The sequence below is a fragment of the Fringilla coelebs genome (genome assembly GCF_963513975.1).
Source record: "Fringilla coelebs genome assembly, chromosome: 4".
NCBI classification, from domain to species: Eukaryota; Metazoa; Chordata; class Aves; order Passeriformes; family Fringillidae; genus Fringilla; species Fringilla coelebs.
The window spans coordinates 59,376,943-59,404,918 of NC_140032.1; the positions used below are offsets into that span (position 1 = coordinate 59,376,943).

Below are 27,976 nucleotides of genomic sequence, written 5' to 3' on the forward strand. Positions count from 1 at the left end.
AGTCAATATTTTATAATCTAATTAATAACTGTGTCCATGAGAAGCAGCACAGTTGGAGTCCCACGCTGGGGAGGCTGTACCTGCAATCATGTTGTCAGCTCTGTCGATCCTCCTGAGCACTTGTTCCACCAGCCCCACTTCTGTACAGGCCTGGAGATTCCGTATGCTTTTCTTCAGGATTGCTGTGAACATGCTCCAAACCTCAGCCTGGCAGGTGATGTCACACTTATCCAGTAAGTCCACCATGCAGGTGATGCCCTCTCCTTCTTGGATGATAAAGTTCATTTCCAAGTCAAACTGGCCCCCAACGAGCTTTCAGAGAAAAATATTTAAAAAAAAATGCTTAAGGCAACTGTATCAAAGTATTACCCTATGCCAAAAGTTATTCATTCTGTGAGAAGAAAACTATCAAAAGGGAAAAAACAGAATAATGAGGCCAATATCAATGTACCATCTTATTTTTCTTCTGTTTCAAGTTCTGTTGAGTAACAAAGGTGCTCTTAAGGTGGCAACTATTATCAGACAATTGCTGCAGAAAAACATTTAGGTAGTTTAGGATAGAGATGTGCCAAGTTGAGCTGAAAAGTGAAGATACCAGGTGAATGATCTAAAACAAGCAAGCCCAACAAAGCAGTCAAGATATCTTAAATGACCTGGAGTGACCTCACATTTGCTTAACAAATCTCCATTAAGAGGGCAATTCTAGCCAAAAGGAGCTGATGCACATCACAAATATTGCCACTTACAAACACTTATGAGAGTTTCAGTAATTAAAGCTGGTTAAGAATTAACTGCCAGGTTCATTAACAGCCCCAGGTACTCAAAGGAAGCAAAGGCTTGCTGTATTTGCAGGCATGTGAAACAGCAGCACTGTTCCAAGCCTTTGGCTGTGATTTGGCTATGACACTTAAATCCTGTAGTATTTCAGGTCTCCTAGAGGCAAGTTTTGTTTCAACATACACTGAGTAACAGGCCACATATGCCTGTGCAGAGGAGGTGGAGGGGGGAAGGAAATAACCTGCTCCACTCTCACTTGCATACTTAATAAAACAAAAATTCCAGCTGAAGGCAAAATGTATTATACTAAGTTAACTCATTTATACCAACTCCCTCCACCCACTCTTTAAAGTTCTCTTGGACTTCAGAGCTGTATTAACCTTAAAAATACGCCATGCTCACCAAAATAACCATTATATACCAGCATACAAACAAGAATTCAGATATCATTGACTCAAATTATCAAATGGCTCGTAACCAGAAATATTTCAGCTCGTTCTCACTTCTGCAAGTCTGTTATTATTTCCCTCCTACGTGGTGGTGGTCTTTGACAGGCTTTGACCATTAACAGCTTCAGTACTGTCACCTGCTGAAGTCACACCGTGTCAAAACTGCCCCAAAATCCTAACTTGCTTCCAGATTAGCTCCAACAGCTACTCTCAGCTAGTCAGGATCCAAAGAACAACTTACACAACAGAACATACGCTCTTCATTAACCACTGAAATTACCATACATTTTCCTCAAGTGTCTGAACCTTGCCACTTTGAAGAAGCAATCTTTGGACTGCTGGGAATAAATCAGTAGTGCCAAACATCACAGGAAACAGAGAAAGTTACTGCTCTTTTAACAGAATAGAAAATGTCACATGGCAACGATTTCTAAACAGTAATTTACACTTTTCCATTTTCTCCTCTCTGGGTCATGAAAAATAATTATGCAATTTACTATCAGATGCTTCCACAATATCTCGGAAAACAGCAAGAACTGAATGGGGTGACTTGAGTTATATTCCCAGCTTCTCTATATCAACTCATGCTGTCAACTCAGACAAATCCATCAAATCATTACCATCCTCCAAGCCTCAGTTTTCCCCTTCCAAAAGATGGAACAGAGGCCTAACTCAAGAAAGCTCTATAGGGTATGCTAGGCAGAACGAACTAACACAGAATTATCTCAAAACAAATGTGAAGAAAAATATATACCCTCCCTTAGAGAAATCTCTCAACAAAGCATTTGAAAATGTAAAATACATAATCAGAGTTATATCTCATTTCACTGAATTTACCTTCTACAAAACTGAAGTATTCCTCAAGAATACTCTTCTTAAAATCAAGGTAAGAAACAAAGAAAATATTGTATTCTGTATAGAGACAGAACAGCTAAAGATTAAATTCTGGCCACAAACCACCTGCTAATTCTTAACAAGAAATTCAACTCTTTATGCATTTGGTTTTAACTATCAGCCAACCATCAATTATCACACAAAAACCACATACAGCTACTGGAGGTGACCTTACCTTCACCCTATAGTCTACACCACCAATCTTTCATTTTTGGCTACATACACTATTATCAGAACCCACCCATCCAGGAAGCTGTCAAATTAGGTTTCCAATCTCATCTGCAAACATAAGCATTTCAGGAAGGACATTCCAGGAATAATATGCTATGGTAAAAAATAATTACCATTTTAACACTTCCTGTGAGGGGAGTGAGGACAAAAAAAATTACCAGGGAAAGCAGAAAACCCAAGGCAGGGTGCAGCTGATGTACAATATGTATGCACATCCATTAGATACACACAGGCACACACACCCCCCACACTATGTCATATTAACCCTTTCTAATGGTGATTTGAAACTGATCAACCTTCAAAACACAAATTTGTTTCCAATGACAGGGATCATAATCCAGGTCCATGCATTGGCTAGTTATTATCTGAGCTGCAGTAATGGCTGTGCACAGCAAAATGTAATCTTCCCAAATGTCACAGTAAGTTATGAATATCTGAGCAGCTTAATGCACCTTACTAGCCATGAAGTGTGAGAATGTAATCTTATTACCTTTTTTATGGTTGTATTTTTTTGAATAATGTAGCCTTTGAACTGATGTATAGTCTTTCCTTGCACTTTAGCATGATTTGGTCTCCTGTGTCGCACAGTACATTTTTCAAAATTCTCCAATTCAACGTATTTTAAGTCCTATGCTGAGCTGCATAAACAATCTTTATAGCAACCCACAGGGTGGCATAACGTTTTCTTTCTCCAGCATGTAGAATTAAGTACAAGCTTAGAGAAATGGTTTTAAAGGGCAGCATTCAAATACATCCTCACAAATTTTGGATTTTGCCAGTTATATCCACCTTCAAAAAAATATATATACTAAACCAATAGCTCAAGCTTCTCAGTAAAATAGTTTTACATTTAGTTGATTGAGAACAGGGAGAATACAGCAATTTTTGAAAGTATATTTTTCCCTCCTTAGGGAATTAAACTAATGAGAAGTCAACATAGTAGCACTAATTTTTAGCATAAAATAGCAGTACAACACTTATAAATAAAACCAAAAAGACAGTTTAAACACACTTAACCTTTCTTTGCAATGAAGTGATGTGCAATATGAAAGAAATGCTTCACTGTTTGGGTGAGCATCTACCAAACTACTGCATACAGAAAATAGCTCAGAATAAACAGTCAAGCTCCACTTCCTGAAAGAGCATGATATGGATTATTAATCTAATTTAAATTATTTCTCCCATTAACAGATAGAAAATATTTAGAAAGCTTGCAAGACAATCCAAGAAAAATTATTTCAATTCCCTATAACACAAAAAGAAGAAACCAAGTCCAAAATCAGCATTTCTCCTGGAAAAGACAAATTTGCTATACTGGGAGAACTACAGGGCTGGATCTTCACATTTTTATCTCAAACCCCCCCAGAAATGTCTTCACTTCTATAGAGTTTCCTCATCCTTCTGGTTGTTAGATAAGCCACAGATCAAGCGCTTGCTTTGCTCCTCAAAGCCAAGCTGAAGGGCTGTTAACCAAACTATAACCTTCCCCCTTTCCTCAAGATTATTATTTTTTAATATCAGGACTGTTTCTTTAGTATGTCAAAAACAAGGAGTATGAACACCTATTCCATGAAGGGAAAAAAAAATGCAGTCAAACAGGCTGGCTCAACCTCAGTGAAATTTTAAGTTTATGCTCAAAAAGAACCTGCAAAGCTGGGCATTTATAATATTCTTTGCCTACGTTTATTCCTTTTTTCCACCAAAGAAATAAACCACCTCCCTGACTCCGTTGCCCCCTTTTACATGCTCAGAAACATATTTCACATATTCAGAGATTCATTGTATTTAGTTGATTAAAAATTATTGATCATCAAAAATAAATGCCAAAGATATGGGAAGCATAAGAGGAAGAATCTCATAAGATCATGTATGATTCCAAGTTGGTCAAATTCCAAGGGCACGCAATAAATGGAACAATCAGCACCATGATACACATTCATGATGTGACAAAAAGATGGTTGTGATTTGGAAAGGCTTCTACAGAACAGAAGATGAAAAACATTGCAAAAGATAATAACTCAGACATACTAATTTCCATGCATTCTTTTCCACCACTAACACAACACGTGGAGGTGAGAACATTAAAATCTAAGTCCTAAGAAGATTTGGCAGGAAAGCCAAATAGTTTGGATAGTTTGGATAAGTACATCAAATAATGACATTAGCATGAATGTCAAGTCAGTGAAACAGGGCTTAGGTCCAGAGAGGTTAATAGGGAGGGCAAGAAAGGGGCAGAAAAAGCCTGGATGTCTACTTTTTTCTTCATTATATTGCTAATGTATCGACCATCCTGCACTAGAAAAACTAGAGAAAACACAAAGAACTGTGGGAAGACCCACTCGAGAAAAGTGAGGTCACACCTTCCAGCAAGACACAGATGATTTACAGTCATTTGCTACCTTGGCTCAAAGTCTAAAGTAAGTGAGACCATGAACGTGCAAGTGACCAGTGACTCTTTCACGGAAGGAAAGATTCTGTTCCAACCACTTTTGTAAGCAGAAGACTTCTCTTGAATCTTGCTCCAATTTCAGACTTGGTTTCTCCCATTGGAAATAGGCTTCTCCCATTTTCAAACAAAACCAGAAATGACCCAAAAACCCCAAAACAAACAAAAACAAAACCCAAAAAAACCCAACAACATCAAAGAACAAACAGGTAATTTTTGCAGAAAATCACAAACTCTTCCTGCTGATATCTCAGGTTGAAGTCACCAATCTCCACCATCCAGCATCATCCTACAGTTACACCGCAGTAAAAGAATACTAATAGTACTAATCTACTTTCCAAAGGAAAAAGGATGGTGAGAAAGGAAGAAAAAAAAATCTCCTTAATTAGCTGCTGTCTCTCTTATTGCCAAGTTCAAAATAAAGCTTACAAGTTCATTTACCTGGCAATGAGAAGTCCCTTTTAAAGCAGGCATATTGAAAGTGGCATTTCACAACAGCACTGCACCCATTTTAAACTTGATGTTTCTATGGGTTTCTGTTCAACACTGTTCTTAACTATAATCAAAGCTGGACCATTCAGGGAAAAACCATCCCCATTGCTTCCCTTCAAAGGGATGCAATATAAATGCTTTGCATTAAAATAAAATTTCGTCAAGTGCGTCATTTGGAAAACTGCCTAAATGTGAATTCAACAGGCACCCACAAGGTGTTAAGAGTCTACTGCTGCCACCTAATGTTGTATACTTGAAACCATTAGCCCAGAATCACACATTTTTAAGACAGTGTCTCAGCACTGTATCATTCTCTTCCTCCTCCACACACCTCTACCAGCACCTTATATCAGCATGCTTCATCACAATAAAGAAAAAAGCTGTATCTCGAGGAAGTAAGACAGAATAAAACTTCCAAGCAACAGAAGAGTTTACATTTAAGCACTGGCTTCTATAAAACCAGAGTTTCATCAACTTCTCAAAAGCTAACTACAGAGGACATACAATTTACCCAGGAAATTACTGGCAAGTGTCTCCTACCCAGTTCATCTGAGACATAAAGCCACTCATTAAAACTTTTCTTTAAAAATGCACTTAGCCATGCATACATGAAAATTACTCTCTCAGTGAAAACAACAAATGTAAAAAGAGCAAAATTCTTCACCATGTAGGTTCAATACATCTGAAGCATCCTTCTGGTGTATGGGTTTTAAATTCCCAAGAGAATGAAGGGGGGGGTAAAAAATTTTAAAATACAATTATGCTGTAATCAATGATTCTTTATTTAACCTAGCTAATAATCTAGTATTTTCACTCTACTTGCAAATATTTTTATGCCAAATTAGTTCACTAACATGATTAGTTCAGTTGGTAGCGTGCAGCTGAAGGCCCAGTGAAAACAGAGCAATGCAAGGTAGAATTAACTCTACACAACATTTTTAAACATTGGGGCTGGGAAACAGGTCTACGAATTTCAAATTTTATACTTTTTGTGTTTAAATCTACTTTATAAAGAGCCATCAATTATCTTTTAAGTACATACCAAAATCTGAAAATCAGTATCTTATAAAGGGAGCAACAATAGTTTTAAGCAGAATTATTAGCAAAGTTAAATTCTATCTTACACAAACAGGAAAAAAAAATCCTACAATTATCATTTGGTATCCATTCAAAAAGGGATCTTAGTACAAATAGTTCAAATTAAAAGCACCATGCTTGAACTCAAACAGCTACAGCATTCCATGCTAGATGGTCTTCAAGGCTCCTTCCAACCAAGGCATTCTAAGATTCTTTGACACCACCATGCACTGTGCCTCTATCTTCCAGAAATTCAACAACAGATTCCAAAGACAAAAGGCATAAACAGGTTCAACATAAGGAATTTCTCCCTTCTCCCAGTCTTTACAGCCCCATCAAGAGGTAGGGCAGCTGATACACAAAGGATTGCCAAGAACACAAAACACATGTCCCAGGAGCCCACAATGGCACTGACCAAACCACATAATACCCAGCAGGCCTGCAGCCATTGGAAATGTTCAGATGGGGAAACAGAAAACAGGATAAAACTGATTCCCTACCAGATTTTATCTGACACACAACTGGGTATAAAGGCCCTTTGCCCCTGGGGAGGCTGCACCACCGAGCTTTATTTCAAATCCCTGAGAACAAGGAACTACCAAGCTGAATTTTTGTAAATCAAACAATTTCAAGACTAAACTTCAACACTCTCCAAACAATGGCTAAAGGTGTATTTACAACACATGGCAGTTTCCCTTGTTTCACCTGTATTATGTATTTCAATAGATATTACCACAGAAAATATCTAAATCCAGTTGAAATTCCCATCTTTCCAGGACCTGTATTAACAGCATTAAATTCTGCTTTTGTTTTAATTAACTTTTTTCAGTGCACCTTAACCTATGATCCTGTTTAAGACATAAAAGAAAGATATAACTCTGAGAGATCGTTTAATAACATGCAAATTTGTAGCTCCATACAGGAAATGAAATATCCTAAATCTTTATATCACATCAGATTCATATGTGCATTGAAAGCAAATAAATCATTTAAACCATGATACAGAGAACCTCTTTAAATTTGCATTTATCTACAGTAAATACTGCCATGTTCTTTAATAGCTTGCTAGTGCAATCTTAGCAAACTAATGATTTATGGTTTTGACATTTTAAAAATCAGAAATCTGTCATTTTATGACACCCAGTAGAAAGTCTGCTGGAGTTAGAGTTACATTGCTCTGAATTTAAACTCAGATACATGAAGCATACATAGCAAAGCACTGTACCAAGTATCCATTTCAGTATTCCAACACTTCCCTCCCTAGCTACATGTCTAAAAGCTATCGAATGCTTTTACTTTAAATAATAATGGAGTTATTTTTTTTTTAATTTTCATCAAGCAAGATACCTTTTTGTCAATTCTGGAAATATGACCCATCAGCAAACAAACCCAATCTGCTGTACACTGAGAACACCACACTTCAGTGACCAAGCTGCACACGGTCCGCATCATGTCCCACCTTAATCCCTCTCTCAAGGAAGGCGCCCAAAAGATCACATTTCTAATGCCACATTAATCACAGCAAGTCCAGAGTGGGGAACAAACCCTACAGTCAGAAGGGCTTTACAGGGAATAATACCCTGCTTGCACCCACTTCCATCAGTCAGGACATTTATGCTGTAAGCAATTTTTTTCCACCTAGAGCTTAAATCGGACAAAAAACCAACACTGCCCACCACTGACACCATGCCTGAGCAAACATAGCTGCAGTTCACATGCTTAGCATTTTCTAACATGCTTAGCATTCATCATCTAAAAAAACTAACAGCCCACTGCTTTTTTGTTACTTACATGTAAAATACTACCAAATATATGTTTTCTTTCAACCAAGCTGGTGTGCAAAGCCAGCTACTATATTTCAACAAGAAAACATTTTAGGATGCTTCATATATGCATTTATTTTACTTATGATTTTATGGAATATTATATTTATTTCCCTTTGGCAAGGCAAATCACTGGTATAGTAAGCCCCTTCCAATTATAAAGAAATACAAATAATTATAGAATTTTTCTTGTGTATGCCACTTACACCAAACAGAAATGCTTCTAAGTATATATAGATATCCACAACGAGTAAATAAGTACAAAACACACTATATTTTATCTTCTGAAAATTGAAGTTTCCTAAGCTAAGAAAAGTAGAAAGAATGTCAATAATTCTCAAAGAGTCTCCCGGTGCATTCAAAGAGAGGTATCTGCCCTCCAAGCAAGACATTCCTCTGGAACATTTGAATCATTACTAAAACAAATTAAAATTAGAAAGTTTTTTTTTCTCTTTAAACCTTTTTAATTCCTATTTTTGCATTTGTTATAATATGATATACTAATATAGCAGTATGGATATAATTTATAAATAATAGTATATATTAACTGGGGGTGAATGATCACCTTTTTTTTTAAACTGACAGTTTGTGCAATCAAAAAGGTTTGAAGACCACTTCCCTAGATGCAGAGAACAGACAATGTATGCCCTATTTTTCTCCAGATCAGAATATCTGTATTTAACAGTGAGTTGAGGGCAGGAAGCCACCACTCTATGGAATCTGAAGTTTGCATCCTGCAAATCTCATACAAACAATTCTTCACAGAACTTTATCATTGGTGAGTTACATTTGATATCCACTTTGTGATAGTTACAAAGTACATTATTTCAAAAGTGTGTAACAACAAAAGTTTACAAGTAAAAACAAGGTTATGAGTTCATTCTAGAAAACATGTTTGAAAGTGTTTTGCTAAACTGTAGAAACTAGGGAATAACAGCTACAAGAAAAGGAGAAAGGTAAAAGAAACAAAGGAAATTGAAGGAAAGTAACAAACCAGAAGATGTTCCAAACATGGAATTGTACACCAACAGCAAAAAAACTTACTAGGGAAATAAACCAAAGCTCAAAAAGCCAAAAAAGAATACAAGATGAAGAGATTAATCAATCGATCTATAAAGCTCTGGCAGGTTTTATCAGATTTAGAAACCATAATGTTAAACACTTCCTCTCCTACGGGAAGGTGCAGCCCCCACCCCCGCAGCTCCTCCACTGCCACCACCTTTCACAGCTCAGCAGGCAAATTGCTGGGAATTTCAGCACAAATCCAGGCACCAGGCTACAAATTCCAGCAGAAAGCAAGAACCAGCACATCTGTTTTCATAATTTCTGGCACTGCCTCGATCCAGAACAGCTGGAAAACACCCACCACAGTTGCCTGCTCAGAACTGGCAGTTTGCTGCCATGGCTGCAGCAGGGACGGTTCTGAGCTGGGATGTAAGGAACACTAAATGACATGCTACAGGAAATGTAACAGCCTTATCTCCATTTTGAAAATTTCCTGTAGCTGTGATCAACATGGGAACACCAAGCAGCCAACCCCGGCTAGAACAGAGGGTGCTTACAATAAGTAACAGCCTTTTGTTTATTCTTACCAAGTAATAACTTTTGGAGTTTTTTGCTTTCAGATTCTGCCGTTCCTTTGTTCAGAGTTTTAAAGAAAATGGATTACTGAAAGCCAGTGCATGGACATATTGCTAAACAGAAGATTTCTGCTAATCAGGAAAAAAAAAGTGCCTTTGTGAGAACAGGTACACCAGGAAAGCCTCCACAATGAGACCATTTTTATTTTTATTCCTTTAAATGTCCATATGGCAATACTGAAAGCAAGGACAGAACTGTGACTCTGACACTTAATGTTTGCTATAAGTGGCTTACGTTTCTATGTTTGCAAAAACATTTTAAAGCTTTCCCTCCTCCCTGATTTGCCACAACACTGTTTTTGGTTGGTTTTTGTTGGGTTTTTTCCCCCCTGGTATAGAAACTACTATTACTCTAGGGCCCTACCCCACCCTGATTTCCCTCTTATCAGCATACAGGCAATGACCGAAACAGTCTCCAAGGAACAAGCACTACAGTAAACAAGAGAAAAAAATCACACAAAATCACAAAGAAACAAGGAAGACAAAGATCACAAGTGTTGCATATTATCACTATCATACCATCACATACAAACACACTCTCCTGTTCACAGTGTTGTGACCAAGGTAATTTCAGTTGTTGAAATTGAAAGTGCTGCAGTTGAAATTGGACCTAAAAAGGCAAAGGCAGCCTCAATTAATACAAATCCAAACTACATTCTGTTTCTTTAATCTGCCAGTCAAATTACTAACAGCAACTGCCACATATTGTTCAGCAAACCTGGCAAAACCCTTCCATTCCCTGTGACCGACTGCAGTTCAGACTGGAGGAAACTAACAAGTGTTAATAAAATGGGGCTGAATTAGATTTTGAAGCAAGCATTTAGCCAGTAAAGCCAGCATTTGTTTAGGCTTGACTTCTGCTATTCTTAACTTTAAAAAAAAAAAAAAAAAAAAAACCACTGAATTCAGCAGATTAATCAAAAATTCTGATAAAGACACAGCATTAATGGAGTTCTCACCATTTTGTCATCAACACTGTCACATGTAGCTGCACTTCTAAGGCAAAAAGGCTTTTTCTGTAATTACTACACTTGCAAGGATTCAAGAATTTAGGAGGATGCTTAAACCCTGTCCCACACAAAAAACTGAGAATCAAAACTAAATTATTACCCACAAGTGATAATCAATATAAGCTGAAAAAGGCTACATCCGAATAATGTACGAGTTTGTGACATGGTGTTTCTTAGAACACTCTTTTCTGCAAGAAAAGTGTGATTAAGTGAACAGTAAATCTTGCTCCAGTGAGACAGTGGAAGAAAGAACATCTGCCACTACGAAAAGCTACTCAACTTGAACACAAAGAAAGCATCGTTATCAAAGGAGAGGTTAATGCCATCAAGACAAACAACACTATAATCTTTTCAGAAAAACCTTCTCTTTCATTCCATATCCAAATTATTGTCCCTTTTTTCTTTAGCATTAACAGCCATCGTTAGCTAATAAACATAATTGCCCTCCAATTCTGTAACTAGTAAAGCATCACAATAATAAAACAAAAAGTAACCATGCTCCTAGTTTCTTAAAATCTCTCTCCTATATGAATTGTATTCATTTACTAAAAGAAGTTTCAAAGAAAGTATAAAACATCTATTACAGTAATGGATTCTGGGGCTGCAAAGCTAACTACAGATTTTAGAGATAAAAGAACTTTTGAAAATCACAGAGTACTTCAACACTTCTCATCTAAACAAATAAATAGAAAATAACTTTATATTTAAGGAAATCACTTTGATTTGAACTCCAAACCTGGAGATTTGGTGAAGCTTCTCTCAGAGGAGCTATTTTGTTCTCATTCCTTCTACTGGCACATAATCTCTATCAATGAAGCTTTGCCAAGCAAATTTGGCACTATGAAGAATCACAGATGCATTCCTCAAGGTTTATCAAATCAAGCTCTCAGTAACAGCATTCCCTGCAGCCTTCCATGCACATAAATATTTACTTATATGAGAAAGAGATTTCCCAATGCAACAACAGAAGAAGTAATTGCCACAAAAACCAAGAAACAAGAAACATGTTTCAAGTCAACAACCCAATCAACAGTATAAACTGTGGTCTCTTAGGTGTGAAGCCAAAGACCAGCAGCAGTATCTGATATCTGCAGTGGGATAAGGGAGTATGTAATGAAATTCATGGACACATACACCTTCAAGAGCAAGACAGAAAAAAACCCTAATGACAACAACTACAGCCTTTCATCTTAGGGTTTCCTCTTCCTTTCAGCCTACACATTACCCTTTGTTCCAGTCTAACTTGGAGAACAAAACCCAAAGAGCATTACTATCTACCACCTGCCCCAGCAGTAGCACTGGTGGGCACGTGCACGCTCTCCTGCACAGCTCACCACACTTTTCGCTGCACTTTAGTGTTGGCCTTTTTTTGTCAAAGATTAAGTCATATGGCTCTGTTCCAAAGCTCCAGTGTCCTTAGAGCGTGCACATTTTTCTGTAAGGCCACCAGTTACTCTCTGTAGTGGGTTGACCCTGGCTCGATGCCAAACACTCACCAAAGCCTCTCCATCACTCCCCTCCACAGCTGGAGAGGAGAGGGAAAATATAACTAAGGGTTCATAAGTTGAGATAAGGACAGAGGGAGATCATCACCAAACTGTCACAGGCAAAGCTGACTCAAAGACATTAAGTGAATTTATTACTAACAAAATCAGAGCACTATAATGAGAAGTAAAATCAGAATGAAAAAACACCTTTCCCCCACCCCCTCCCTCCTTCCCAGCTCTATCTGCTCCCCACCAGAGTCACAGGGAGACAGGGAACGGGGTTCTTCTCCACCCCTGGAGTCCCCCCAGCTACCAAAACCTGCCCACAAACACAATACATTCTCACACCTCACATTCTTCCAACTTATATTTCTCTACCTCCCCTTAATTTTGCAATCACATATAGAGCTCACAGTAACTGCAGTTTTTCCACCCATTCTGTTTCTGCACAGAAAATGTATGTTAAAAAAACCAGTTATTTCATCAGTACTATTTCTGTTGCTGTTTAGAATTCAGACAACTCCTCCTAAAGCCAAGATAAATGCAGAAGGAAGTTTCCTGAAGCTTCTAGTTCCTAGGCTTTTAAGTCACTAGGCATCACAGAAGTCTCAGGGTTGGGAGGGACGTCTGGAGATCGTCCAGTCCAACCCCCCTGCCAGGGCAGAGTCACCTGCAGCAGATGACACAGGAACATGTCGAGGAGGGTTTTGAATGACTCCAGAGAGGGAAACTCCAGGACCTCCATGGGCAGTCTGTTCCAGGGCTCTGCCACCCTCAGTGTAAGGAAGTTTTTCCTCTTGTTCAGTTGGGACTTCTGAGTTTATGACCACTGCTACTCATACTGTCACTGGACACAACTGAAAAGAGCTGGGCACCATCCTCTTGGCACCTGCCTTTGTGGTATTTCCAAATATGGAAGAGATCTCCTCTCAGCCTTCTCTTCTTCAGACTGAACAGGCCCAGCTTCTGCAGTATCTCCTCATAAGAGAGATGCTCTGGACCCCTAATCTTCATCATCCATCAGATAAGCTGGCACAAAACCACAAATATTTTATGACAGCGGTAATCCTGTCAGATTGTCATTGCACATTTTTTCTAAACAAAATAAAACAGGGATGGCTTAAATGGTTACAAGGAAACCTACAAACAACTTGGGATATTCTGCACACAAAATAAACTCAAGTACACCTATCCAGCTCTGCTACCTGTTCTGGTTGTTCCACACAAGTGAACAGCACAAGATCATATGCAGTTAGACTGCAACATGACAGCATACAGGGTAACTGAAAAAAAATCATTTTGCACGTCACATGTGGTCAAACCCACAAGGAGATTTTTTTTCCTACTGATAAAAGTAGTACTACTGTACTAGCAGGGAGGGGTACAGATTGCAGAAAATAAGTTCAAAGAAATAAATGTGAACCTCATTCACTTACACACTGTTTGAGGTGTAAGCAAAACTACAAGGTCTCAAAGCAGGTTTCCTAAAAGGAGAGTCCACTTAATTTATATGGATGATGCAAACAGGGTGTAGTACATGAAAACTGATATCACTGCTATACTATGAAACTCCTGACTTTATATTCATGTTTGTTTTCCCCATTATAATAACTCATTCAAACTTTAATATGAAAATATTCTCTACTGGACTATGATAAAAAGAACATTCACTCCTACTTCACACATTACTTAGAAGTCACAGTCTCTAGGGAGGCTGCAGCAAGGTGGGAGTTGGTCTCATCTCCCAAGTAACAAGCAATGGGACAAAATACAACGGTCCCAAAGTTGTGCCAGAGGAGGTTTATATTGGGTATTAGGAAAAATTACTTCACAAAAATGTTGTTAAGCACTGGAACAAGCCGCCCAGGGCAGTGGTTGAATCTCCAGCCCTGGAGTAATTTAAAAGATGTGCAGATGGGGCACATGGGTACATGGTTTAGTGGTGGATTTGGCAGCGCTGGGTGGGTGGTGGAACTTAATGATCTTGAGGGTCATTTCTAATCTTCATGATTCTGCGTATTCTAAACAGTCAGAAAATTCTGCCACTCCATTTTGGTTGGTTTTGTTTTTTTTTTTTTTTTTACATTTTAAACTCATGAAGAGCATTATTTAATTGCTGGTGAAAGATTCCAAATCACTTATTCTACACCTGCTTAACCCGATCCCTCCAAAAACTAAACAGGATTGAAGTCAAATACAAGTCTGATGCCTTCTCTGCTTGTCAAGACAGCCCATTAATGCTGACAGCTGAGTACAGGCAGGGTGCTTGGAATAGCTGACAGCTGCTGTGTTAAGGAGTAACAAAATATTAAATTTCAGAATATTGCCTTCAAAAAATAGTTATTCTACTATGGAAATAATTGATTTTAAATACTTGATTAGGAAAATAATGATAATTTGTGGCAACCAGGATAACACTACTTCACAACTGGTGAACAGGATGCGACTGCTTACTCCAAAACCTACTTCCACCTGAACTACAAGATATTACATGCATTGTTTGTTTCAAATCATACAGCCATAGAAGAAAAAGCAGTTCTTAGTGTAAAGCAGAACTCACACAAGTGCTTCAGCAATCATTTCAGTGTACAGCAGTTTTCTTAATGTAAAACAAACGGCAAGTACAAAATACATGTTTTGATTCTGACAAAACTTTGTGTTTAAGCTTTATTCTTAACAAATTTAAGATCTGTACCATCAGCTCAGTAAAAAACGATTTATTCATAAAATCTGTTTATGGATTATGGATTCAAGATTACTTACAGGAAGCTTTCTGCTTGTTTCACAATTTTCTTTTTTCCATTTTTATGAAAATGCCCATACAACAATCTTGCTTCTAAGCTGTGTGGTATTGCAAACTGTAAAACACTCATTTCCTGAGAGACACAACCGCTGTCTTTTTAGAATTTTTTTTATTACAAGACCTCTAGCTCTCTTTACACTCTCATATGAGGATGAAAATACTGATTCCTGAGGAACTGCACTTAATTATCTGAAAATGTACTCTCTTTGAATTGTTCAATATGAGATTTGCAATGTGAGAAATAGCAGTATAGGATGAGAAATGAGTTTTTCTGAAATAAAAACACTTATTGGAATGAAACAATTCTTATAGACATCACTTTTAAGAATTGTCAAAGGTTCAAAATTTGTGTTTTCGTCGTATGAGATGTAAGCCAAGATTCTCCTCATTTGTACTGGCCCTACTTCCAGCTGAGCTATTTTTTTCTGACACCAACACAAGAATCTCCAGGATTTATTTCATAGTCTATCTTGACTTCTTCCATAATCAGCAACTTCCCTGAAGCACTGGAGCATTATTTCTTGTTAAATGAAACATTCCAAAACAGGGTGGGAAAACCCGCAAAGAAGGGAAGGAGAAAACAACAGCAGATCTAAAGGCACAAAGAAAAAGGAATTATTTTTAAGGGACAATAAACAGAATGAGAATTACAGATTATCATCTCAGTGAAACACTATCGTGAGAAGACTAAATTTGAAAGCAAGTTCCCCAGGTTCCTCAGAAAGACGAAAAGGTTGTGGGACACAAAGGGGTTTCAAGGGAGCAACGCGGGAGTCTGAAAAGGAAAAACAAGTACTGTTTCTGTAAACTATTATATTGTATTGTAGAAATATGTACAGAAGTCATATTCTGCACATACCTGTCCCTGGTTTCGTCTTCTGCAGATATTTCTTCTCCTAGTTTCATTCAGCTTTTCCATAAATATTCTTAGAGCTGAAATCTCCTTTATATAAGTTGTCTGGCACAGTGTGGAGTAGGGTTAGAAAACTACTTGTTGTTACCTTGTCTTTTCATTCTTAAACTTAACCTGATCTTCAATTACCACTTACTCATATACATTATCACAGAATCTCAGAATGGTTTGGGTTGGAAGAGATTCTTAAGATCATTTAGTTCCTGTCGTTATAGAGCACGACACAGCACAAAGTACCACAACTCCATCAGAAGGGTACAAGAGAGATTTATTACAGCTACATGTTGCTTTTATCCTTTTTCAAGATATTTACATTCACTCAACATACACACTGGTTATAAGAGAGAAAAAAGTTCTCAGTAGGTGAGCAGGGAGCCACATCATTCTGTGAGCCAGCTAGAGTCCGTACCTTCCAACTTTCTCTCCTTCATCACGTCTCCCTGGTGAGAACCTTGGTGTCTTCCTCAGGAGAGATACGGGGCTTTCCTTTATCTTCAGGAGGCCTTTGCTGGCTGACAAGAGCAGCACAGAATGCCTTTCCTACAAGTTCCAAGCCCCCTGCAATGGGCACTGACACCATCTGCTAGACCACATTACTCAGGACCCCATCCAAGCTGCCTTTAAACACTTTCAGGGATGGGGCTTCCACTATTTCTCCGAGTAACATCTTCGAGTGCCTCATGACCATCACAATTAAGAATTTCTTCCAATATTGAATCTAAACCTGCTCTCTCAGTTTAGACCCATTACCCATTGTCCTACCAGTAATGTTTTGTAAGAAGTCCCTCTCTAGCTCTCTTGCAGCCCCTTTATGTACTGAATAAAAGGCTGCAGTGAGGTTCCCCAGAGCTTTGCCTTCCCCAGGCTGAACAACCCCAACTGCCCCAGCCTTTCACCTATGGGAAAGGCACTCCATCCCCAGCCATCCCAACACAGATGACTCAGCATCAATACGCAAGTGACAGAGCTTCGTCTTTCACCATAATCATCAATTCAAATATTAGCAAAAAAAAAAAATTCTGAATCCTCCTTGTTCATCTCTCTCAGCCTCCAGTGGCTACAATACAATGAAGTCAAATTACAGTCCAAGATAATTCTTTCTAAAATGTTTGTACCTGTTAAATAAACAGGTTCTTTCCACTTGTCCCCGAGGATTCTTTCCCAAACCAGTTGGGGCGAGGGGCCGTGTGGGTTTGCTTTCCTGGAGGGGCCCCCTTTTGGAGGTTTTCTCCCAAATTTGCCCTAAACCAGGACATTCTGAAATTTTTATTTTACGTGATCAGCTCAGGGCCTTTGTTTATAACTTCTTCTGACCTGGTAGCTCTCCCCCTGGGTCTGATAGCAGCTCCAAGTGCACAGTGCTTACAAACTTAGTCACAGCCACTGGATTGCATCCCTTCAAAGAAGTGTCTGTAAAGAACCAGTTATACAAGAGTTGTTTCCTTGCAATTTAAATTAGTTTAAATTCAGTTAGAATAAATAAAACTTTCAGAGATCTTAGGAAATAAAAGACAAAAGTAAAAAAGAAGAATTAAATAAAGCAGCACAAAAAGGATAGATGTCTAAACAATTTCCTACACTTTGGCTATTTAGAAACAGTTTTACCAAAAAAAATGAAGTGCTATCCTATTATTTGTGTAAATTAGCAACAAATCCATCTGTCCAAAGATAATCAGATATCAAGACTGGTTTTACACATGCTTCAAAATAACATAGTAATGGCTATTTTGTCAGTTAATTCAAGGTATTGTCAGGTGGTTTTTGTTCTTTTTCTTTCTCGTAGAAAGGCAACAATGCCAATCACCGCATCCTTACTGGAAAGTCAGAACTATGCACAAACCTGCTGCTACACAGAAACAAGACTGATGAGCACCATCTCATGGGCATTTCAGGTAACAGAAAAAAAAAACAACTTTGTGAATTCTCCAGTATACAGATATACTTTCAAAACTAAATACATCGAAACTGAATGACACACAAGCATAATTTAAAAGTTTCAGATGCTTAAATATAAAAATATGGCTCAAATTAAGGATTTTCAAAAAAATCATTCGCTGCAAATATATCTGACAGGAACATTGTCACATTCACAGAGAAAGAATTGTAGAAGAATTTAGCCACTAAGAAAAAGTATTTACAAGCAGTTAGGTACATACAATTAACAACACAACCATCCCAATGAATCTAGTTTCTGGCAGAGGAACTATAAAATAAGTTCTAAAAAAAATAAGAGCAGTACCAACAGAACTCTTATTTCCCTTTTATATGTAATTTTTAAAATAACTTTAAAAGCATGATTACACACTTGAATGTTTTCTTTTCAGCTGTACAATAATTAATGATGTTCTAAGAGATTGCTTACATCCATTCCAGCAGATCCTAGAATGACTAAAACATGACTCCTTAAAAACAGTCTTGAGGGCCACATTACTTGGGAGTACTTGACATTCAACAATGCAGTTCCTCTGTGGCCTGAAATTTTACCCAGCAACAGCAATACCTCAGAGTATTCTCTGTAACCTGAACCCAGTTCAGGTTACAAAGACACTCCTGTGGTAGCTCATGATATTTTTATCTTTCTTCAGTTAATTGGAAAGTTTAATACCAAATAAATTTATAGACAACTAACTTTGCTAAGCACATTTCTGATAAGAAAAAATTTGCTTACTATGGTTTCTGTAAGCTTTATTGGTAAAATATCTTGTAATACTCACTGTCAAACTAGTTTAACTCCTTTGAGTGCTATATTTTACCAGCCCTGCACATCAAATGAAACTTTGTTCAGCATCTTCATTTATTGGATACCAGTTAACTAACAAACCAAGGACTAAACCAAAACAAAAGATTCATCACAGCACTTTTAGCACCACTGCAGAAATTAGAGAATGCCGATTCTGCCAGCACAGGCAAAGCTGCTCCAGACTGAGCACTCCACTACAAAAACCAGACTGTTCATTCTAGAGCAGCACCATTTTTTAAAATATATGAAGTACTGTCATGTCCCCACTGCCCTGAACACACTCTAGTTCCGGGAAAGGAGTTCATTAGAACAGCGTGGCTAGGACCTGAAAGAGGAGGCCACAGCTCTCCAGCCACTGTCTCACCTGCCTGCACCACCTTTGCAATCATTCCACCACAGCCGAGGGTCAAGCCAGATCTAATATTTCAGATGCAGATCAGGATGACTCTGCGTAATCCCTCCAAGCAAACCTGACAGTGTTTCCTTGGCTTCCTTCCAAAGCTCACTCCAGTGATCCCTCTGCACAGCCTCCCAGCACAGAGGCTCAGCCAGGTCCCCACTCACATTGTATTAGCAAATTTGCCAGTCTAGATCCTCCTCAGTCAATAATATGATATAAATTCTTGTTACACAACTTGTCATGTCATAACATGAATCTTCATGAAACTATCAGGATAAAAACAGATGCCTTTTCCCAAGTTCACCGTTGCCAGGACAAGAGTATCAATTCTCAATCAGCTGAAATAAATCTCCTAGTTATGACAGGAGCAGTCCAAGACTGGACTGCAGGGTCACCAACCCTGCCAACCAACAAGGGTTTCCTGCCTGGTAACAAATATTTCAGCTCCATCCCACGAGCCCCATCTCACACCAAAAAATTAACACTTAGGGCAAGACACATTTTGTATGAAGCAGAACATAATTATCACAGCCCAGACACTTCAGCATCTTTCCATTCCTGACTCAGGCAGGTCTGTACCAACTCAAATATCATCTTACTCTGGTTACCAGATTTCTCTAATAAAGATGAGAGATTTCTGCAAGGCCAAACATACAAAGTTCCGCCCAATGTATGAAGCCAATTTCATCATCTTTGGATGGGCTTTCATTAGAGCACTGAAATTTCTTCCCTTTGCGAACAAAAAGTTTATGCATCATTTATTCTAATAAATAAAAAATCCAGGCTTTTAAAATTAGTCTACAAGGCTGATCTGCATTCTGTAAGACCCCATGGAACTAATTTTAGTACAGTGTTTCCAACATCTTCAAATCTCTAGCAGAACACCTCATATAAGAAACACTTGGCTGTTCTTAAGTTTTTGCACTGACAAACTTACTGCCACTCAAGTCTAAATGACTGCAGGCCTATTGGCAATTGTTCTAAGCTGTCCCCTAATCCACTTTGCCAAGATTTATTATCACACTTGGTCTGCTGACTAACTGCATAAAATATTAGTTGGCCTTATGGTTGATGTTATGCAGGAGGTCACATTAGCACATTGATCCCTGGGTCTTATAATCTATACTTGACACTCTTTCAAGGGATGCTTTTATTGGCAACTGTAAACTTTGAAGTGCTATTCCAAGATAAGCCTTCCAGTAGCCGAATCTTAGGAGTAATGTTGCTCTTCCCTCAAACATTTGTATCTTTTTTAACTCTTAAACTTCCACTGTTACAAAACAACAGTACTTGCCCTCTCCATTTTTATATCAGCCGCCACAATTATAGCACAGAGTACTACAGTTCTAAAGTTGGATCACTCTGCTTCAATGGAATTCTAGCAACTGGTTTTGTTAAACAACATTATAGATCTTTTATAATTCTGTGTAGTACAACAAATTTTTTTTAAACCAAAAGCATATCTACAGATAGCGCACATTTACAACGCTATAGAGAGTAAGACAGCATCATATGCAGGTGAACTTTAGTAAAAAGCTAAAAAAAAATCTGCAAAACATTAGGTTTTATCTTAAATTCAAAGAGTCTGAATAGAAACACTTTTCAGGTGTAAATTGATATGTCTTAATGCACCAAGTACATTGCAAATAGTTTTATACACATCCCTGAAAACCTAACTCAGGCTGATCTCCAAATGTAAAACATCCCCATTGAGTTATCCAGATCAAGTTACTATAAAAACCCAAAGTAAACGTCTCCTCGTACTGGCATGATGGGTGAGCACACAATTTGTATTAGAGAAGACTTTCTGTAACAGAAAACTGAAGCAAGAAACACAAATACAGGTTTTGGCATGGCCACCACATTATTTCAGCTCTATCAATTGCTGAGTTATGAAGAGTAAGAAAGAAAAACTGTCTCTATTTACTCAAACACTTGCAGTAAGAGCAATGAGGTCTTGGAAATCCAGCTAAACTTATAAATTCTAAGTTTTCTGTAGTACCCCTAAGATGTTTGCAAAGTATGGGATTTTCCACCCAGTAAAGTCTCAATTTTCCTTCTGAGATTTATGACATATCTTTTTCCTATTTAGCATTTACTTAAGACTGAATTATGCAGCGTGAGTGAAGCAGATTAGCATTTTAGCCACATTAATCCCTCTTCAAGGGAATAAGTCTGTGGAAGCACATGAATGTTTCATGTATGACTATTTAGACATACAATTGTAGCATTCTTATTTTATAGAAAGACATCACTACTGAAGTATATTTATCCTGTGACATTGTAGCATTACACACTTTCAAAAATTCATGTTTGTTTGGGTTCTTTATACATGTAAACAGAAAAACTGAAAAAGAAATCATTCAGTTACCAACACTGGGGAAAACATGGAGCCAATGGATGGAAGGATGAAAGGTAAAAGGAAAAATATTTGTTTCTTCATGTTTGTCCTGGTTTAGGGCAAATTTGTGACTTAACTTGAGAAAGGGATGGGATTGTTCAGTTTTTATTTATTACTGGACACCTTTTGCAAAGCATTCAGCACAAAATACAATTCTTAAGAAACCATTCTTTTTTCAAAATGCACCAAAAACTTATTTCATCCTTCCTGCCATTCACCTGCCTTCTTTTATGTGCAATGCTGTCTTCAGCAAAATTTTTACCTAAAAACAGCTGGTCAATGACAGAATTGGAATACAAGAGGTTCCTGCGATACAAATATTATTCAAAAACTGAAGAGTACTTCAGAATAAAAATTTCAACTTTGTTCCTTCCTCTCATGCAAATTTCAAGACAAGAGACAGGAAAAGGTCATGTGAAACACATTTATAGTCAGCCCAACCAAATACTAATGAAACACTTAAGCAAATGTTCAGGAAGAAAAGTAAAAGTTATAGAAGAAGAAATTCAAGTTACACTAATCTGTAACCTTATCAAAATATAAAGCTAGCATCAATTATGCTCTGACAAAATACTGCCAGCTGCAGTTTGTAACGTTTGTACAAAGCAATTTTCAGACAAGCCAGAAAAGAGAACAGCTTTCAACATCTAGAAAATTCTAACAAATGAGCATTTGACTGCAACACCAACAAAACCATTCAATAACTGTGCTATTCCAGTGATTCTATCAACTCAAAGACCCCTTTTTTCAAAAACAAGACAAATGAAGCTTTTAAAATCAACATTGCTTAAAATGTAATTGTCATTACATTTACTACATAACTGAATCACAAACATCTTGCTCAATGTCACTACCTTTCTGAATCAAAAGGTCATATGAAGCAAGGTTCTATTTTTGATTTACACACTTCCCATTAAGACAACTAACCAGAGTGCTGAGCACTGTATCCACCTGTTTCTTGAACAGTCGTGGGACTATTTGCAAAAGTTTGGAGCTAATTTAGCTGCATAACTCTGGAGACTGCTGCAAATCCTGACGCCACTGAAGTAAAGAACAATCATTACAGTGCTTCTCTCCCTTTCTGCATGTGGGCAGTCTAGGCCAAGAAGAAAGGCTGCAGCAAATGTAGGGCAAAGTACTAACACAGTTCTAGACTGAGCAGAAAATACAGAAGAAAAAGGCAGTAACAGCATTCTCCCTGAGAAAACTTATCAGCAGCAAGCACTTCATCACCACAGCTCTGCACTGAGAGGACCAACGGGGAAAGAAGAGGATGATGAAAAATAAAGCTACAGATAGAAACCCCTCTCCATGGTAGATGCTTAAATTCCTAAAATATTACGTACTCATTTGCTCAGCAGCCATTTTTAATTTAACAGGGTTTATCCTATTATACCACTTTAGCTATGTCACACATGGCACTACAGATGGTGCTAAATGACTCCAGGTAATCAAAAGAATGCTCTTGTGAGATAACATTTAAGAAGTTCTTACAGCCATCTGCATTAATAGCAGTGAGAACAGCTGCAGCCAAAGCCAAGCAAGTCAGATACTTCAAATTATAACATGTCCTTCCTCAGAGATCATCCTTCAAACTTTAGCTGCTAACAGTTACACATTTCTGCCTTCAGATTTGAAAACCTGAGAATTTTCACTTCTTCCTTCATTCAAAGCTGCTTCTTTAGTATGCCCACTCCAGAGAATGAGCAGATTAAACAGAAAAACAATTCCCAGTGTCGCTTTTAGCACTATCAAACTGGACTACTACTGTGTTTGTATACTTTCTTTGGTAATTATTTTTTCAATACAAAGAGCAAACATTATTTCTGCCAATACAAGTTAATACAAACAGCAACTATTACTCTTCCTGATATGTGTTGTTCTTCACTTCAAAGAAAAATAAAAGAAGCATTTTGCATTCACACAACTACTATTATTTGGGTTTGGTTTCAAGCAAGTATCACACAAGTTCTAGCATGACTTTAGGTTTTAGGACACCCTACTTTGGGAACTTGTTTGCACAACGCAGCCTGTCTCCTGCCTTTACAGGAACAAGCCTCTCACTGCACTGCCAGTCACCAAGAACAGCTTTTGTGTTCAGTGCCCTTTGCATAACTAAGCTCTATGTAAAGTAGTGACTGGCAATAAGATTCTCAACACAAAGATGATGAAGTCCTCTAATTTCTCACTCCAGTTAGCAGAAGGCTAACTTTTGGAAAAATAGAGTGTTTCAACACAACACAAGAGTTTGTCATTTTCCCAAGAGATTAAAAAAAAAAAAAAAAAGTTGTAGCTCCTGACTCCCAAGTCTACCAGAAAACATGAGTGTTTATTAATTTTCTTCAGTGACAGTCACTGTTATGGGACAGGTCACAACCACAGCAAGACAGAAATCCCAAACATCACAGCTTCATATACCACTGCCAAGTTGTAGCAATACGATCCTTGTTAGAAGCTTCAATCTCTATAGCCTCATTTCAGGTTTTAGGTCATTACTTTCTGAAGAGCTTCAGTCACAGCTATAACAGGTTAAAACAGCTAAAAAAATACCCATATCACAAATTACATGGTTTAAAAACTAGACTTCCCACCTCCTTTTTTTTTTTCCCAATATTAGGCAATGACAGAATTAGCACAGCAATATCTTACTGATAAAGTGGCTTTTCAGGAATACTGCTCTTATGGAGTTCACAAAGTGATTAATAGACATCCACATTGTCTTAGAACAATAAAGTTTAGCTCATTTCACAGTTTCCCAATTTCTCATTCTCATTTGACAGTTTCACTTTTTACTTTCTTGTTTTTGAACAGGTTTTTACTTTTTGCCATATACACCATCTCATGAACTGGAAAAAAGTAACTAAATGGCAACCTACACATAGCAAGTACCCCTCAGAGGATGTTTCATGACTTTAGCTAACAGCAGTGAAATCTTGCAGCATATCCTGATATGTATTGACAGATAATTGCACAATCACGGAATCACCCCACCTGTTTAAAACATGGGGAGATTAGAAGAGAAGAGAAAATCAGCCCTTCATAAGAAGGACAGCTTGTTACACCTTCAGAATGAAAACCCAGCTTCAAGCTTCCAGCTGCCTTACAACAGAATTTGCAGATGAAACAGAACCAATTATGTGTACACAAAGTAGAAGAACAACGGGTGCTGCTCAAACTGCAATATTTCATTCCAGTCTGTAAAGTTTGTGTGGCTATTTATTGGAAAAGTCACATTCTGAGTTACAACAAACTGGAACAAATGTTTTCCTTTCTGCCTTGTAAATGTAAAAGGAATTCACACTTCACATGAAAACATAATGCAACAAGCACAATGAGGCAGCTCTAGAGCCAGGTACTTAGACTCAATACTCCTTGATTATCAAGGAGGAATAACAGCTGGTCCAAGCAGTAGGAAGCCCAACACAACCGTCCTCCTTTTCTAGGTTACAACTCAACTTCCTTGATAAGCCTGACTGCACCCAGCAGAAAACACACATTTGCTGCTGCTTTGAAAGCACAGAATCACAGAACGGTTTGAGCTGGGAGGGGCCATAAACAGGACCTAGCTCCAAACTCCCCACTGTGCACAGGGATGCCACCCACTAGATCAAGTTGCTCAGGGCCCCATCCAACCCGACCTTGAACACCCCCAGCAGTGGGGCACCCACAACCTCTCTGGGCAGCCTGTGCAAGTGCCTCACCACCCACTGAGTAAAGACATTCTTCTTGCCATCTAATCTAAACCTGCCTGCTTTCAGTACTGTCTGTGCAGCAAGAGAGTGTGTGTCAGCAGATCTGTTGCTATGTGACCAAAAGCTGAACCCACATGTCTCTGGAGCACAGTATCACATAGGGCCTGCAAAAAAAGGGTAGAACTTCAGAGAAAATCCTTGAAGATTGCTTAAAAGAGAAGACACCGAGCAATCTTAAGGTATGAACCACTGACTCTTCAGAGCAACTTCTCAATTATCTCAACATCTTTTCCAGCACACATCTGACTGTATAAATACCTTACAGAACATGGTGCCTCATAGAAATCACAACTACATCACACATAACTAATATTTCATAATTATAGTTGCCATCCATACATTTAATTATTCTGTTTTCTTTGACACCATGGTTAATTTAACCAGAGAGAATTAGTTTGCAGGCTCATAATGGGCAATACTCCTCTTGGCCAAATTATTAACCTCCCTAAACAAAGGCAACTTTGCCTTCAAAATTCTTAATATTAAGACTGAGGTTCAGGCACCTTTTAATATAGAAATTTGCACATACAATTACTGCAATTGAGAAATCCTTTACTCTGCATCGATCCCATTGTTATAATGATCAATACCTGTTTTAAGAATCCATATGTGCATTCAAGTATTCTTTCCAATTTGCATGGTAAGGTCACAGGCAAACAAACCCATTTAGAAGCATCCTTGGTGAACAAAACTCCTTAAGAGTTGAGAAACAGAATTCTAACTACAACTCTAGCCTCATCTATGTGAGCAATAGAGCTATAGGAAATATTAAAGCTGACTCTTAGAAGCTGAGGAGTTGAACATCCAGCTGGAAAATTACTATAAATGAGCATTTAAAGCTGTTCACCTCCTTCCCCATATACCTACTTTAACTGGAAATTGAAGCATCAAGATCACTCAGTGCTACAGAACTCAAATGCACTGCCAACCCACAGAAGACACACTGCATTTCAAAGCTAAAAAGCTATTTTGCACAGTAGGTATCATGCATGATGCAAAATGGTAACTAAGCCTGTGTCTGACCAGTTCTATGGTAAGTAATATGCAGCATCACTACACTGAAACACACAAATATCCTGTTCAGGATGATACTGGAATTCAGCTACAAGTGCAGGAATGAGGCATGAAACACTCATTAAACCCCACGTGTCAGCAATAGCTACAGGACAGTGTCACACTACAGAGCAAATGAAAACACACACTAAACAATACGTGACAGAGATGGCACAAGCCAAAAGCCACTGAAATAACTCTCCCTCCCGTGCCATCACGTGTAAATTAAGCTTAAATTTCTGGCACTTCTGTGTACTTGAAAGCGGGTTTTCCCATAGAGATGAACCAAGAATTACAAAATCATCAAATGGTTTGGGTGGTAAAGGACCTTAGAGATTTCGTTCCATCCCCTCTGCCATGGGCAGGGACACCTTCCACTAGACCAGGCTGTTCAAAGTCCCATCCAACCTGACCTTGAACACTTCCAGGGCTGGGGTATCCACAACTTCTCTGGGCAATTTGTTATCCTGTGAGTGGCCCCATCCATCAATTTCAGGCCTCTCCAGTTTATAGACAAGGATGTTGTGTCAAATGCTTCACACAAGTCCAGACAGATGACATCAGCTGTTCGTCCCTCATCCACCTGCAACCCCATCAGTGAAGGCAATCAAATTTGTCAGGCCCTTTGATTTGCCCTTAGTGACACCTTGTTGGCTCTCACCAATCACCTTCTTATTTTCTATGTGCCTTAGCACAATTTCCAGGAGCATCTGTTCCATGATCCTGTAAAGCACAGAGGTGAAACTGAACAGTCTGGAATCTCCTGGGCTCTTCCTTTTTTTCCTTCTTTTAACACTGGGAGTTTTGTTTCCCATTTTCCAGTAACTGGTAACTTCACCAGTCTGCCACAACTTTCCTAACAGGCCAGATGGTGACAAGATCGTGATATTTAGATAGTCAGGATTTGAATCTAGAAGCTTGAATTTGAAACAAATAGTTTATAATCAGGTTTTATAACAGCACAATTACAGTGATTAAACTAAACTGCTCATGTGTGATGTTATTTTATGACAATTTCTTTGGGCAGCTTGGTTGCTCCCCCAAACTTCTACTCGTATGCCTAGAATGAAAGAGATCCAAACTACTCTTTGCATACCTAATTAAAGAATCCCTACAGACAAATCCATCTTTAAAGAACAGCAACAAAGACATCAAGACTAACTCAGCACTCAAATAAAATTTCAGGGGTTTCTCCTCCATTTCCACTTTGTATCCAGTACTCCAGGTTTCTCAATTTGCACGCACAAAACCCAGCTGAAGGTAAGCCTGAACTGACAAGTTTGCTTGTTACAGTCACCTACATCATCTGACAACATGAAAATTATTTTCACCACATGACTTTTTTTTTGGAGGAGGGGGCAGAAAAAACGCTACACTAACTTGTATCAAGAAGTGTTATATGACATTTTTTTCAATTTCCTCATGATCCAGTTGGAAATGGGGATATCACTTACCTGAAAAATGACAGCACCATCATGAAGCAGGAAATCCAAGTTTCTGCCATCTAAATTCTATCTTTTTGAACTATGTCTAAACAACTCTAGTGATATCTCAGTAACCGGACAAAGCCCTTCACCTGAAAATAATG

General features: G+C 38.2%; 1 protein-coding gene across 3 annotated transcripts in view; it reads right to left on the minus strand.

Annotated features, from left to right (window-relative positions):
• LRBA (LPS responsive beige-like anchor protein) overlaps nucleotides 1–27,976 on the minus strand; it is a 363,835-nt gene that overhangs the window by 325,331 nt on the left and 10,528 nt on the right. For all 3 annotated transcript variants that reach the window (XM_084204142.1, XM_084204143.1, XM_084204141.1), the window contains one exon: nucleotides 81–312. In XM_084204142.1, the coding sequence (XP_084060268.1) occupies nucleotides 81–312 (232 nt within the window). The remainder of the gene's footprint in view (nucleotides 1–80; nucleotides 313–27,976) is intronic.